Source organism: Mesocricetus auratus, unplaced genomic scaffold (genome assembly GCF_017639785.1).
Source record: "Mesocricetus auratus isolate SY011 unplaced genomic scaffold, BCM_Maur_2.0 Super-Scaffold_100015, whole genome shotgun sequence".
NCBI lineage: Eukaryota > Metazoa > Chordata > Mammalia > Rodentia > Cricetidae > Mesocricetus > Mesocricetus auratus.
Genome location: NW_024429198.1, coordinates 55,348,358 through 55,364,213, shown reverse-complemented (window position 1 = coordinate 55,364,213; position 15,856 = coordinate 55,348,358). Strand labels below are relative to the sequence as shown.

At 51.9% G+C, this 15,856-nt stretch overlaps 1 protein-coding gene across 25 annotated transcripts in view; it reads left to right on the top strand.

Annotated features, from left to right (window-relative positions):
* Celf4 (CUGBP Elav-like family member 4) overlaps positions 1 to 14,950 on the top strand; it is a 277,565-nt gene extending 262,615 nt beyond the window's left edge. For 6 of the 25 annotated variants that reach the window (XM_040757969.1, XM_040757974.1, XM_040757973.1 and 3 more), the window contains exons 11-15: positions 1,662 to 1,805; positions 5,383 to 5,461; positions 5,741 to 5,912; positions 10,776 to 10,859; positions 12,862 to 14,950. In XM_040757969.1, the coding sequence (XP_040613903.1) occupies positions 1,662 to 1,805; positions 5,383 to 5,461; positions 5,741 to 5,912; positions 10,776 to 10,829 (449 nt within the window). In that variant the 3' untranslated portion in view covers positions 10,830 to 10,859; positions 12,862 to 14,950. Of the gene's footprint in view, positions 1 to 1,661; positions 1,806 to 5,382; positions 5,462 to 5,740; positions 5,913 to 10,775; positions 10,861 to 12,861 lie in introns of those variants that run through there. The other 19 variants (XM_040757977.1, XM_040757981.1, XM_040757980.1 and 16 more) reach the window with 6 other exon arrangements.
* Positions 14,951 to 15,856: the final 906 nt, after the last annotated feature.

The following is a 15,856-nucleotide window of genomic DNA, read 5'->3' as shown; positions in this document are numbered from 1 at the left end:
CAGGCTGCACTGGTGACACAAGGGTCTCTGGGGCGACTGTGGCTGTCACTCTGCTGGGGCTGTGTGCGGTCGAGGATAACCACTTTCTGACTCTGAAAGCTGAGTGTCCCCACTGCTTTCAGTTGTACTGGGTTCTGTGGATGAGGCAATGCAGGGTCACTGTTAAGTATGGGAACAAGAGCAGTTCCCAACACCCCAGTTAGGGAGACACATGCATTCAGTCACACCTTGCAGACAAGAACGAGCTCATAGAGGGTCTACACTTGGAGTGAGGGTCCCAGTTCCAAGGCAGTTGTCAACATGGGGTAGAGTAGAGCCTCGAAGAATATGAATGAGAACAGGAGGGAAGGCGTGTGGCAGGCTACAGGGAGACATGGACGGGAGAAAGCAAATGGCGCTGTCACAGTGAGTGACCCAATTGTTGGAAAGAAAACCTCCAGGACATGGAGAAAAAGCCCAGGCCAGTATGAAGGGAAAGGCCAGAAGAAATCTCAGGGGGAGAGTTGGCGGAGAGGACCTAGAGGTGTTCTGGACGAGTATGACTTAGATTGGTCCTCAGCAGTGGTTTCTGCCCTGGGTCGGGGTGCTACCTTTCTGGGGACCATCAAAATGTAGAGTCGGCTGGCATGCACTAGCAAGAGCATGGCATGGTTGGAGCAGGCAGGATAAGGGAAGTGTAACGTTTAGTCTTCCTGCCCGCCGCCTGGTTCCTGTTGCTGCTTTCAGCCCCCAAATAACACACAAGACACTATATTAATTATGAAGCTGTTGGCCGTTTGCTTGGTTTCTTATCGGCTACCTCTGACTTGGTTATTAACCCATAATTACTAATATATATTTTATAAGGACTTACCGTTTTGAGGATGCACTCCTGAGCGCCCCTCGCTCCCGGGAGATCACATGACAAATAACTAACTCTGGATATACTTCTGCACTCCCAGGGTCTTCCTCCCTCCTTATAATTACCCAACCCCTGCTGGCCCAGAGCCCGGAGATTTCCTTGCCCACCAAAACCACCTGCTAAGCCACTGACCTCACTCTCCTGGATCAGGAAGGGAAAACCTTGCTTTCTGTCCTCAGGACTGGGAGGGAGGAAGACCTGGAGCTGGGCCTCTGGGTCTTTGAAAGGGATCTGGGTGAAGACTGCAGGCCAGACAGGGGACTGGACCTATGTACCTGTCCCTTGGGCTCTCTGGGCAGTCAGGGCTGAGCCTGAGAGGGAAAGACAGTGCCGTGCCACCAGCACAGGATGAGGGCCCTCCCCAGAGCAGGGACGAGGCAGGAGGGAGTACCCCCCAAACTCTCTGCTCCTCCATCAGCACCTCATTTCCAGGGACCCAGCTGATCACCCCATTTTCTCCTCGACTCTGCCTGCCCTTTCAGCCCTAGAGCTGCTTCGGTACCCACCCCTGATCTTTTTGACAAAAGACCACCGAGGCTCAGTCCAACTAGAGACTGGAGCCCATACCCGGGGCTCAGTAAGCTCTCCCATTTTTGGGAGTTGCTCCTGGATCTTGAAAGAGCCTCGGCCTCCTAGCCCCGCCCCTCCGTCCCTGCTGCACTGCTGAACTCGCCACTGGCTCACTTTTCCTGTCTTTCTCTTCCCCCACCCCGCCATCCCTCCTTCCCACCCCCCCCTCGTCCCCCTCCCCTCCCCGCAGGGCCAGAGGGCTGTAACCTGCTCATCTACCATCTGCCCCAGGAGTTTGGGGACGCTGAGCTGATGCAGATGTTCCTCCCTTTCGGTAATGTCATCTCCTCGAAAGTGTTTGTGGATCGGGCGACTAACCAAAGTAAATGCTTTGGTGGGTAAAGATAACAAACCATTCAGCTTCACCTAGGATGGGGGCTGCTCCCACCGACTCCTCCTGCTCCTTCACACCGCCCAGGCGCTCCTGGGCCCAGCCTCCATCTCCCAGTCTTTTCTTCTGCTCTGCTCTTCCTCTGGCTTCTCGGCTTTCCCTACCCACACTCACTCGGCTCCCACCTCCCGGCCCCGTTGCAGCCCCAAAGCCCCGTTGCAGCCACCAAGGAAAGGAAGGGGGCACTGTGGGTGGGGGTGGGGGTACAGCATGCCCAGTGGACTCACCTTCCCAACAGCCTCTCATGCTCAGAGAGTCTGGTTGAACAACCCGAGGGGACACAGCCAGCCCTACCTATGTGCCCCCTAGCCTCTCCCCATCTCTATCCCGCCACGCTTCCTATGCCCCCATCCCCTGCTCCTCTCATGCCGTGCAGCGGCCCCACCCTTACACCCACTTCAGGCCAGCAGAGTGGGCATTGTTGAGGAGCCAGGAGGAGGTTGCCCTCAGGAAGTTGAGGTTCTGAGCGCAGTAGAAACCACAGCTATGTAGCAGCAGTGCGCGGGGCTGAGGACCAAGCAATGACGCCCTAAGGAAAGCAGGAGGAGGGCACAGTGGGCATTTGTCTGGGAGGAGAAGAGGCAGAGGACAGGAGTGAGGCTTCAGAAGGCGAGAAGGCTCTCATTACTACCGAGGGAGGTCTGTAGCCACTCTGTGAGGAGTCTTTGACTGGCCATATTTTGTTTTGTTTTATCATTTTGGCACCCTTGTCCAAAAGTTCAGATATCATGGGATCCTCTCTCATGCTCACTTCTCTTCTTTCAACTCCTGCTTGGTCCATCTCCCTCGTCTTCATGAACCCTCATTAGAGCATCCTTCTAGGACAACATCCACTCATGAGTCCCCAAGGGATGACAGTATAAAACCCACTGAGTGCCATACCTCAGATTCTGGGTGCATGTGGAGAGGGTGGGAGCCCGTGATGGCCAGGGACCTCAGCGAAGGTGGGGGGAAGAACCCACAGAGTGGAGAAGCGCCGGCAAGCATTGAGTATTGAGTTCCCCAAGAAAGCTTGGGGGTTCAGGGTGTGTCCCCCAGGAGAGTCAAGATCTTGGCACCTTTGTGCCCTCCCTCTGGCAGCTATCACAGGAAACTCATTTCTCTTCAATCACATAGAGTTCCTCAGCATCTTATTTCTCCTTGGCTATGGAAAACAAAGAGAAAAAACGCATAGCAGTGCCTCTCTATACCGGACTGGCATGTCTCTTTATGATTAAGATGATGTATACACAGCCAAACCGGAAGTCACTTCTCAAATGTCAAGAGCACTGCTGTGAGCCTCCAGCTAAGTCACACCTGCCTTATTGTCTGTCCCTTTGGACACAACCCCATTTTCAAAGTCATTTCCCCAGTGTCATACCCCCAAAACTCCTGCTTAGTCCCTTAGCCCACTTATGCTCCCCAGGATCAAGATACCTTTTCTCTTTTTTGGGAAACCCTGTCTGTATACCTCTGCTCAATTTCTTCTCTGCTTAGGCGTCCACCTAGCCCTCTGCTCCCCCTTAAGCCACTTGGGTCCCCTGGCTCACTCCTACAGGAGAGCCTCCTGCCCTCCCCCGAGACCTTTAGTGCCAGACGTCTTCAGTTGATCGCTCCTGGGCAAGCCATTGAGCCTCAGTGCGCTTCTTTTTGAAGCAGGGATGCTGCAGTTATCCCGAAGGGGCCCTTAAGGGTCTATGAGACAGTCAGGACACAGGCTTGCCTGGGGCAGACCTTCTGTAAGGACCCCAGACCCCTTTCTTATGGGGTAACCATGTGTGGGGTAACCATCGTCCTGGGCTAACATGCACCCCTCAGAGGCTGCATAACCTCTGTAAGTAGAGCCTTCCAGGGCTCCATGAGGGAATGCATAGCACAGATGCCCCTTACCTCTGCGGCTTTTCAGTGTTTGGGAGTTTGGGAGGCAGGGACTTCTTGAGGATGAGATGCAGGAGGTTCTCTGGTAAAGGAGAACAGTAAACATGGGAAGTAGTGCCCAGAGCCTACTCACGTGGGGTGCCCAGTCCCCATGCAGATGCCTCCTGCCTGGATGGCTTGTTACTTTATAAGTCTAGATGGGGAGGGCCTGACCCCTGATCTCAGATCCTGGGCTCCCAGAAAGCTGGGCTGCTGCTTCTCTGCAAGCATGTACCAAGGGCTGTCCCTCCTTTGGGCATCACCCCAGATGGCTCTGAATTTCTCTCTCCTCTCAGCTTCGCCCTTCTTTCCTCCACCAAACCTGAGTGTCCCACTGGAGTCGATACCAGAGGTGCCCGTGTGTGAGGGGAAAGTGGGTGCAGGCAGGCGGGGCAGAGGCTTGTCTCTGCTCTCCTTCCTTAGTCTGGGGGACAGCAGTGAAACAGACTTACACACTCACACTTCCGAAAACCGCTCTGGTCTGCAGAGCGCCCGACTTTAGTCGTCTGGACAGAGATGGCTGGAGCGGATGCAGGCCTGGAGGCTGACGGCCACCGGCTTGGGTGTACATGTTGGTGCTCTGAGCCCGACTCTAATCACTCATGCATGCACACATGCTCAAGTGAGACACATGACACCCTTCCTTCATCTTTCACCGTACATGGCTGCATGAATACACTGAGCAAAGCAGGAAGTAGACTGTCTGGGAGAGTGAGCAAAGCAGGAAGTAGACTGTCTGGGAGAGTGAGCAAAGCAGGAAGTAGACTGTCTGGGAGAGTGAGCAAAACAGGAAGTAGACTGTCTGGGAGAGTGAGCAAAGCAGGAAGTAGACTGTCTGGGAGAGTGAGCAAAGCAGGAAGTAGACTGTCTGGGAGAGTGAGCAAAGCAGGAAGTAGACTGTCTGGGAGAGTGAGCAAAGCAGGAAGTAGACTGTCTGGGAGAGTGAGAAGGGAATGAGTGAGCAGAAAAAAGATCAGGAGAGCAACAGTGCAGTTATCTTAGGATGAAGTCAGGGCAGGCCCCAGCAAACACTCAGGAAGGCAGCCACTTTGCATGGTTTCTGGCACAGTTTTTTTTTCCCTCTTTCACAGCCATCTGGAGAGTTCTAGGTATAGCCTGGCCATCTCTGCCAAGCTGGGTTTCACGTGTTTTATAGGACCTACGTCTGCTTTTACAGAAGATAAACTTCTGAAACAGAACGAATTAAACAAAGCTCTGAAGGTTTATTTCCTGGGGAATTCGTGGCAAGAGGGCACGCGTTTGCTTGTTGCTCCTCATTCTGGTCCCTAGTGTACCAGTGGGTCACAGAACCCCCCCTTTTACGGGCTAGTTAGGGAACAGAGTACAGGTGTCTAGGAGGAAACGCGTTCGGGATGGTTTCCCAACCTCAGCCACAATCTGGACGATCTGCGGGTGTTGGCCAGAGCACAGAGCAGAAGGGTAGGGGAAGGCGTTCCTCACCCCTAGGAAAGTCGCATGGCGTGCGCTTGGCCAGGGAGCTTCCCACAGTGCGGAGGGCTGTGCACAGCCCCAGGGGTGAGGCAGGGTTGGGGGGTGACCGGGCGGTGGAGTGGCTTCCCCGACGTTCCTCCCTCCCGGCCCTCGCACTCGTCTCTCTCCCCAGGCCGGCACCCCGTGCCCTCCCGCTGCCAGGCCCCCTCCTGTCAGGGAGGACAGTGTGCAATAAGCTCCTCCGCCCGCAGGTGTGTCCGCCCTCTCCCGCGGGAGGAGAGGGCCGAGGTGGCGGGCCGGCCGGGGTGGGGGGCGGGCGGGCGCCGGCATCACCGGGAGCCGAGGAGCAGCCGAGCCCGGGTCGGGCCGCCAGGCCGGGAGGGGCCTGCGGGCGGAGGGGCGGGGCTGAGGCCGGGCCGGGCCGGGGGCGGAGCCTCGAGCCCCGCCCCTCCCCTCCCCTCCCCTCCCGCCCGCAGCGGCCCCGGGCGGCCCCGTGGAAACCCAGGCCCTGGTCCCTCGTGTCTCGCCAGGCTTCGTGAGCTTCGACAACCCGGCCAGCGCGCAGACCGCCATCCAGGCCATGAACGGCTTCCAGATAGGCATGAAGAGGCTCAAGGTGCAGCTGAAGCGGCCCAAAGACGCCAATCGCCCGTACTGAGCGCCGGCGGGAGCGTCCCCCGGGGGAGACCAGGACTCGCACAGGTAACCAGGCACGGGCGGGAGGTTTGGATGGACCCGTCGCCTTCTCGGGCCTTCCTGGGCCCCGCCCTCACCTGTGCCTTGGACCCGATGCGCCCTGATCAAGGCCTACATCTTAGACATAGGACTAAGGTCATCCTGGCAGACCCAGGCTTGGCTACCCCCTCTGTTTCCCGGCCACGAGGGGGCAGAAGCGAGGAACCTCTGAGAAGGTGAGCAGAGCCTTGGGCCTGCGCTTTCGAGCTCCCATTGCGGTCCTGTTAGGCAGGTGGGCAGACAGCAAGCTCAGGCCCTGCAGTGAGAGAGACTCAGGTTGAGCCTTCTCCCAGACTCCCTGGCTCTTTCATGCCCAAGTCTGCGGGCTGCTTGATCCTCGGCTGTTCTACCTTGTAGCTGCCCTAGCTCAGTCCCGACTGGAGGGTCAGGGGCTTTTTAAAGGAATTTAGCAGGAAACACAGCCAGAGGACACAAAACTGAGGAAGCGGGGTACAGGGAGCCAGGCCTGGCGGCTAGAGGCAGTTAGACACTCCTTTTTGGGTAAGTGCTCTCCTGGGCAGGGCAGATTGCAAGGAAAGGGATGCGGGAAGCCCCAGGCTACCAAGTCTGCCTCTACCTGTTCCCTGCCCACCCCAGTAATCCTCAGCTTAGTCACAGACCAGGCAGGAAGACCACAGTTAGCTCCTGGCTCAGGTTGCTCCACCCCACCCCGTCCTCCTTTCATTCAGCAGCGCTGTGCCTCAGGCACTGTGTTGGGAAGAGTTGGAGATAGATCACCGTAGGTGTGGGAATGGTAGGCGAACTGAAGAATGTAGTCAGTATTGTCAGGCCAGCGAGTTGCTACTGGAGCAGACTTGAGAAGGTGATGGAGGGAGTGTCTGAGGCATGGGGCCAGGTCAGGGGCAGCATGTCTAAGGAGCAGGCAGGCAGAGAAGGCTGGGAGGTGGGAGGACCCTGCAGGCCACTGTGTGGACGCCCTCCTCTGAAGCAGGAAGGGGTAGGGTAGCCTATGTTGACGCTAGGCTGTAAGAGATCCTGAGAGCTGCTGCACAGCATTGACCTTAGTCCAGGGCGGGGCAGGCCAATGGATGCTTAGACATAATTTGAAGGCAGAGCCAGAGAAGCTGTTCCCGCCACATTAGAAGGTGCGGAAGGCGAAGGACCCTGAGGGGAGAGACACCCACGATTCAGCCCTGGTGATAGGAGAGCAGAGTCTATAAGAAGGACCAGGCACCTGAGAGTTAAACCATTTAGTGGAGGCTCAGGGTCGGGAGTGTGGGAGGGAGTGTCCAGATCCCAAGCTGGTTCATACTTCCCTGCAGGGCACAGGCCCCAGCAGCGGGAGCCCCTTCTGCACCAGCTGGAGCAGGGGAGCTTTCCCTCTGGGTGAACTTGAGCCAACACTCTGGAAGCCTGAAAGAGCAAAGCTGACTCTGGCCTCCTCGCTCCCCCAGCCCCTACCAATGTCTGCCTTACATGTACATGCGGGCATGTTGGTTCACAGAATCTGAGCAGCACTGTGTGCTGGCTGTCAGACTTGGGGCTGAGCATAAAGGGTGGCGCGCACACAGGCACCAAGATGCAGCCAGCGAATGGGTATGCTCCCGGAAAAGGACCACTCGGTCACAAAGCTCTTTCTGGACCTAGGACACTTCCTGAAATAAGGAGAGTGCTCCATGGTACATGCCAGGTTTCTGTTTCCTCACCAATGAACCTCGATTTTGGAGTTATCAGAGGACTGGGAGGAACATGTTGGTAATTTTGCTAGCTGCTCCTGTCCTACCCTTAGGGCCTGAGCAAGGGTAGACCTCTAAGTCAGAAAGTCCTAGATGAAGAGGGGAAAAGGGCGAGTGTGCTGGCTGTTTGGGACATGAAGTAAGAAGTGGACCACAGGGTAGATAGACCCAGCTGGCACTCAGACTTGGGAGGAGATCCTCCGCTAGGAGGTACAAAGGCCACGATGATGCCTGCCCACCACAGGTTCTCATATACCAGGCATTGCTCTGACAGGCAACAGTTGGTAACATGCAGCTACCCCATGGGAGGGATCAGGGTTCTTACCTCGCAGCTGAGCGCAGAGGGAAATGACTTGCCCATCTGCCAGTGAGCAATGGAGGACAGGAGCCTGGTTCCCTTCAAGTAGGGAGAATGGAAAACCACTGCCCTCATCACAGCTCTGCTGACCCACAGCACCCTGGACTTCAAAGAGCACACTATATGACTTCTTTGGAACCAGCCATCTGGTTACCGCCTCCCTAGGATACGCAGTGTTAAACCATGATAGGACATAACTCCTACAGTCGAGTTGGCTTTTAGTTTTCATTCAGATAGTATTTGGTGACACTGCCTTTGCAACCCAAGAGTATGGATGCTGTCTGTAGTAGGAGGGTTCTAAGAGAAGGTGAAGCTATTTAAGGCAGTTGTCAGGCCGCCAATAGGAGGAAACAGCACACACACACACACACACACACACACACACACACACACACACACACACACACACACAGGCAGCTCCAAGAATGTACCGCCACAGGCCAGTGTTTATCATTGACGAGGTGTAAGCTGGAACTGCTCACGGGAAGTCTGACGGCCCAAGCTGGGAGCAGTCAGGTGGGGAGGAGTGACTTGGCACCTTGTAGTAGTAAGATGGAATGTGCAAGCAGGCGTGGTGGTCCCAGGCCAAGTCAGAGCCACTGTGCGACATATCTGGGGACGAGGGAGTCAAGCAAGATAGCCAGGCACATGGCTAGGCTTGATTCCGCAGACTGAGGTCCCAATAGGGTGGGGACAGCAAGGCTCTCCCCCTTGCTGGTTTCCTATCTCCACTGGCCATTTGGGCCTGCTGTGTGTGTCCGCCCTGTGCAAGGCTGGACGGAAGCTTGGTGTTTGGGTCATCTATGGCTAGAATCAAGCTATCTTAGATGGTGTCTGAACTGGTCCTACCTGGTTCAGGCTGGTTGATCTTAGCTTACCTATGCTGGTCAGTGCCCTGTTATCACCTCCAGGGCTGTGCTCTGTGAGGTGCCCCTCCTTGGGGGATGGATACGTGCAGACCCTACTGGTGTCCGTGGCCTAGAGTAGGAGAGATGAGGGTTGTGTGCGAGAGTTCCTTGCTGTAGCTTTGGGAAGAGGAGCTGTAGACCCTCAGGTCCGAGTCCACATGCCGTAAGAGACAGCTAGACAGAAGCTAGGGAGAAAGGAGGAGCAGACTGGGTGGGGAGTTCCGGGTCTAGAACCAGTGTCCGCTCACTGCAGTTTTCAGAGCTGACACCCGATGGCGATGTGCTCCTTAGTTCTTAGGCCTCTTCTCATGCCAACGGACCCTCCCACCGGGCAGCCTAGCAGGGGAGGGCTTCTGCGGGGGGGTTAGAAGTACAGGGGAGGGCGGCAGTCAGGATGCGGTGGGCACATGAAAGCCAGGTCTGCTGCTGGAAAAGCAAAGCACCCAGTGTGACTGGACAGACAGGGTGGCTGGGGAGTGCCTAGAGGCTGAGCTGGAGGCCGTGTGTGGGCCCCATTACTTAGCAAATGCACAGTTTATCTCCACGGTGAGAGTCCAGGCTTCCCTTCCACTTCTAAGAAAACCAAGAGAGAGACAGGAAGAGGACTGAGCAGGTCCTGGAGGGCTGAAGACCCTGGAGACAAACTGAGGATGTGCAGGTCTTGGCAAGGGCTTGAGAACTGCAGGGAGCGAGCTCACAGACAACCTCAGGAGGGGAGTTGGGGCAGGGACCCCTAGATACAAGGGCATCCTAGAATGAGCAGCATGACGATGCCTACAGAGAAAAGCAGTTCTTCTAACCCTGAGGGTCCCGGTGGGGAGATGGGGCAGCTGCTGCTGACCTTGTGGAGGCGGCAGGGGCAGAGGGAGGGTAGGGCGGGGTTCACAGAGCCAAGGGGCGAGGCCAGCACACTGCCTTCTGCAGCCCCACCCCGCAGCTGTCTACAGGCCCTGCCTCAGCCCAGAGCCTCAGGCCTCACAGGCCCTCACAGCACAGGAGCAACCTTGGCTTGGCCAGCTGGTGAGCCAGTCAGAGTGTGAGGTAACCCGGAAAGAAACGGGCAGTTCTCAGGCTGTTACAGGACGTCAGGGGCTCTGATACGATTTACTCTAAACGGGAGGCGCTGGTTTGCCAGAGCAAGGCAGGGCAAGCCTGGAGGTGCACCAGGGACACCGGTGTGTCCGAGGGTGGGCATCCACAGGCGGGAGGGCGCTGCCTAGGCGGGCTACACGGTGGTGGCAGAGCTCTGGGGAGGGCGCACTGGCTCCCCTGAAGGCCCTCAGGTGAGGAGAGCCCCACTTGTGGGGGAGAAGGAACCCAAGGTGTTAGCAGAGCTTGCTCCCCGACACCTGCTTGCTGGCCGTGGTGGTGTGAGGGGCTGATTTTTTTTTCCGGCCCCCTCACCAAACTGCCTGTACCCCTTCCTCTTCCCAACGCATGATGGGTGCCTTCAGGGGCACCGCGTGAGGCTCTGCTCCCGTTCACGGTGTGCCGTGTGTCCGCATAACCAGCTGTGTGTATGTGTGTGTTGACGTGCTCACCTCGTCCGTCTGCCGGCTTCCTCCATCCTTTGAGTTCCGTTTGCTTCCCCTATGATTTGACTGCTGTTTTCTCATCCAAGCTTTTAGACTGATGCTGTGGTCTGGTGCCGTATAAGTATTTTTCCTTTTAATTTTGTTTTGACTTCTTCCCCCTCTTCACCCTCCCCGTCCCTCCTCCCCTCTCTAACCCCACTCGCCCCGCCCCTTCCCTCTCCCCACACTTTCTTGTCCCCCCCTCTTTCTCTCTCTCTCTCTCCATATATAAATATATATATATAAATCTTTTCTTCTTTTGTCATTCAACCAAATTCCAACAACCCAACCAGGGCCAGTCAAATCCACCACAGTCTCGCGCTGAGCTAGGAATAAAGCTCACGTAATCACATGAGAGTGGAGAAAAGCCCCCATCCGTAAGTTCAAATCAACTCGAAGTTCACAGTGTGACATGATGGCGTCATGTAACAAGGCTAAGAATCGGTTGCATGACACTTGCCGTCAAGTTTCGTGGAGGTGCTGTGATTGGAGCGTTTTTCTTGGATGTCGTACCCGTGGATGATTGGCCAGTCATGATCACACGTGCATTTTCTTAACCCTTGTGCTGCCACGGTCTCTGCTGTGCTCATTTCCGTTCCGTTCTTGGTGCTTGCAGTGGTTTTACTTTCTGTTGTTTGGTTTTTCTTGTTCAGCGTTTTTTTTTTTTAAATGCTTCTCTAGATGTCACATAGAGAAAGAAAAAAAAAAAAACCAAAACAAAAGAACAAAAAAAAATTAGTAAAACTAAAAGAAAAATTCCTCAATTATCAAACATGGGATCATTTAACTGTATAAACCATTCTTTTTTTTCTTAAAAATAAGGAAAACATCTTAAAATATTTCTGCGTGGTTGATTTACTTGCACTTGAAAATATTGTGATTTTATTTTTTTCTAGAAATTTGGGGGCCTTTTTCAATTGACACTTTCCTAGGTTTGATCTCTTTCCAGTTAGTCTATTTTAAATCTCACCTTAAAAGGAAATGTGAAAAAAAACCAAAACCAAAATATCTATAGTAACAAAATGATAAAGAAAACAAAAATTCTAAGCCAAAAAAAAGTTAGAGTCCAAAGCCAGAGGTCTCTGAGAGAGAGCCTGGTAAAAACTGTAAGGTTTGTATTGTAGCCACTTCTACTAAATTGAATTTGGGAGGGAAGGGTGGCTGGGCTCATGGGAGGGTACTTTTGGTTGGTCTGGAAGAAACAGTAGCAACAAAAGCAAAATGCATCTTCCTATTTACAACTGAAAAAGGGTCCTTGACAAGTGTTTTTTAATTTTATTATTATTTTCTTTGGTGTTGTAATTGTTTAGACTGCTGTGTACGGTTTGCTGTTTGTTGAATCAACAGTGTGAAAACCTGCCAGCATGGATTGACATACGCATGACGTGGTCCCCTCGAGTGGGGCTTTGCAGTTATAATTTTCTTGATGTAACCAGTCACCCCATGTATAAGTGGAAGCTGCTTGCTAGAATGGAGATGAGCCTCATTTGTTAATTCACAGTGGTTAAGCATTCGCCTTCTGATTCTAGTCAGATCATGATTTTTTTTCCTTAAAATCAAAACAAAACAAAAACCACCATTGGAAACAAAATCCAAGAACTGTTTCAGCTAATTTATTTAAGTTGATAATTACATCGATTTTGACCTTTTTTTAGGTTCTCCCATCTAATCCCTGGAAGTTCTGAATTTCCTCTAAATTCCCTGGCATGTATGAGAAAAGTATTGTGTATGTGCATATGTGTGTGCATAGATGCATTCACATACACACATATCCATGTATATACACATATGTGCAGGTGAATATATTCTACACATATATCCAGATATACATATATATACACACAGCCTGGCAAATAGTTACTGACCTTGGGGAAGAAGTGGCTGATTAAAAACTGGGCAAGGATTTGGCAAAATTGTTTCCACAAGCAGGGGAGGAGTGGGCTGGCCTGCCACATTTCTGCTGTCTCGTTTGCTAGGCTTCTGTATACATATGATATCTGGGCTAGGGCCCTCGGGACAAGTTTAATTACAAATGTATGTCCCACAGTCCCAAATTCTTCTCTTAGATCTAGCAGTCCCTTAATGCAAAACCCTTCTTAAGGAAGCCAAATGAAGAATTCTTTTCCAACATCTAAGCCCCAGCTATAATGACACCACTAGACTGCCCAGTGGTTTCTCAGTCTATATAGAACTGAATAGAAGAACAAATTTCTTTTGGCTGTATCATGATCATGACTAATTCTCATACTGGTCTCTCTTCCTTCCCACCCACCATCCCCCAGAAATCCCATCTTCCCTAGAGGCAGGATCCTATTGGTGTTTGGATGCATTCTGTGTTTTCACACTTGGTTTAATCAGCTCCGATTTTCTTCATTTTAGGGCAGGATGCTGAACGGGCTACATTAAAAACAAACCTCTTTCTCTCTCTATTTATAAATGAGAACTGTTGGATGACACCTTTGACATATCAGCCAATACCAATCAAGCTGAAGACTCCAGACACTCTGTGTGACTGTAACATTTCTTCAAGGAAAGTATAGCGTCTATGGAGTGCAGAGGGCACGTGTTTGGGGAAAATATAGACACGACATAAAGATGACGACGACGAAGAAAAACGAGATAAAGCAAACAAACAAAACCCTGCAACTTTAAACAAAACATCGCGAGCCCAGATGGGGAAGCTGAAGGCCTGGGCACTGGGAGGAGACGCTGCTGCTGCCCACCGATCCTGGGGCTTTTCCAGCCCCTGGGCGCCCGAGGCAGGCGGGGCAAGCCGGGCCTGGTCCCCAGCAGGCGGCTGGAGGCCGCCACTGAGCATCTCTGTCATTCCTTTAGCTATTTAGGGACCAAAGGACCAAACTTTTTATTGCAGATGTGTAGCTCTGTCAATTAGAGGTGGAATGGAGACCAAACTCCTTCCTGCCTCCTGGCTGTTCTTGAAACAGCTTAGAGCGATTCTATGAAAAATGTAATAAAAAAATAAAAAAAAATTAAAAAAGAACAAAAAAAAACAGGAAAAAATAATGCTTCAACGCTTTTAAAACAGCAAGATACTAGTTCTTTGATACTTTGAGAGGCGCTTTGATTACCCCCACTGAAGTCTCTGAAACTTTCCTATGGTTTTCTGTATTATATGTCTGGATGGAGCTGTCGAGATAAACATATTGGTGGATATTTGGGGAAAGCAACCACGATATTAAGTCATTAACCATGAAGAGTGAGAACACTAGGGGAACCAGGGGACTTCGAAGGTAATTGTTGTGAAAAGTCTGTAAATGCTTCTAACTCTTCCCCCTCTTAAAATCATAATAGTTGTACAGAATTTTAAAAGGAAAAGTTTAAAATACCTATATCATAGAAGAAAAAAATTAGAGGAAAGCAAAAAAATAAAAAATAAAAAAAGGAAAAAAAAAACCTTATAGAAGTTAGCGTTATGCTAAAATCCCAGATGTTGTAGGACTGTACTTCTGTAGAGTTTAGACTGAGCATCGATCCCGTCTCCCCGCGAGTGCTGTCGGACTCGGTCCCCAAGGGCCAGGCCGGACTGTCCAGACCTGCGGGCTCCAGCCGGAAGCGCCCCTCCGCGAGGAAGCGCCTCTCCGGAAGCGTCCTGCCGCCTCTCGCTTCGCCCGCCCGCCCTGGAGCCGCGCGCATGCGCGCTCTCTCCGCCCTCCTCACCTCTGCTTCACTCGCCTTCTGTGCTTGTTCCGGAGACTTTCCAGGTCAGGGAGAACTGGGAACTTTTCATCTTCAAACAACTAGACAACACACACACACACAAAACCTTAAACAAGAGAGAGAAAAACAAACAATCTTTGAAGAATTTCTGAAACTGTTTACAAGGAATTTTGAAAAACAGGGATGTTTAAATGATGCCGGCTCTGTTTTTCTGTAAATAAATTTGCATATTTTGTAGGACTTTTAATTGTAATGATAGAGAAAAACAAGGAAAACTATTTAATGAAAGCACGATATTTATCTTTGGTAAATGACTTTAGAGCAGTTAAAGACATTGCTTAAAAAAACTCAGAATCAGAAAAAACACTGAATTATTTAAGAACACATATATTTTAAAGTATAACATATTTATTATAATTTATTTGCACCCTTGGGAAGACTTGCTTTGCATTCTGTGTCAAGAGCTTCTCATTGATGTCCATCTGGAGGCCAGAGGGGCCTTGGAACTACCATTGTTTTTTTTCTTTAGAATGACAAAATTCTGGTTGCTCTCAGGCCTCCTCTCTTTTCTTTCTGTCTGTTTTGTTGTTGTTTTACTTCATTTATTTTCTTTTTCTTTCTCTTGACTCCTCCTTTTAGGATGTCCAGATGTTGTTAAAAAAAAATCCGCTGCAGTTCAGTACAACTGCTCTTTTCACACCGACTCCCTACAACTCCTTGTAACCTTCTGTAACTATTGGATGACGCTTTCTCCAGCTTAGCCCTAAATAAAGCACAGTTTAAAAAAAAACTCAGAGTTCTTATTGCTCTGTGGCTCTCGGGTTCCTTCCAGTTGTGCTTCGAGGCATCAAGGTTTGTCCAGGGCCTTTCCTTTCCTGGGCTCTGCCGTCCAGGAAGGTCTCAGTGGGCTCTGCCGTCCAGGAAGGTCTCACTGGGACCCAGCAGTGTGTGGGAACAGTTAAGTGCAGCCCGTTCACCCTAAGAAAACCTGCACTGTTAATTTTAAGAGAATCGCCATTGCAAACCCATTTTGGTTTGGGCTTCGTGGGAGATAACCAGTCACAGTGCTAAGGCGTGAACACCACAGTCCCCCTTTCCTCTCCGACAAATAGGAAGCCAGGCTATCTGACTGAAGATGGACCTAGAGGTGAGCAAGGTGATGTGATGTCTTCAGGGAGGAGACAGCGGAGGGAAGGGACACAATCCCGACTTTGCCGCAGAGCCTTTTGCTCTTGGCCCTGCACCTGCAAGGACAGTTTGCCTGGATGGAGGAAACAGGAGTGTGGGTGATGCCTTTGGAGTCAATGTCCTGGGAGACTGTATAGGAGGAGTAGCTGGAGTACCATAGGAATGCTGTCTGCCCACACTTACACCTGATTTAGATGCCCAAGCTCTGAATGTCTTAGATGCCTTGGGAGCAGGTAAGTAATGTCCTAAATCGGAAAGGACAGGAAACGGTTTACTGGAGCCTAGGGATGAGACTCCTAAGCAACAGCTTGGACAGAGGAATACCAGTCATGTTTCCCTCAGGCCCTCCATGAAAGATACTTTCTCAATGCTCAGCCCCCGCCCCCTGCCACCCTAGTTCTCAACATTCAACCCTGAAATCTGGTCTAGGGAGGAACAGGGTCCAAGAGTTGATCACAATTCATAGCGGTAAGGAAGTGGTATAGTTTAAGGTGTTTGCAGGAGGGAA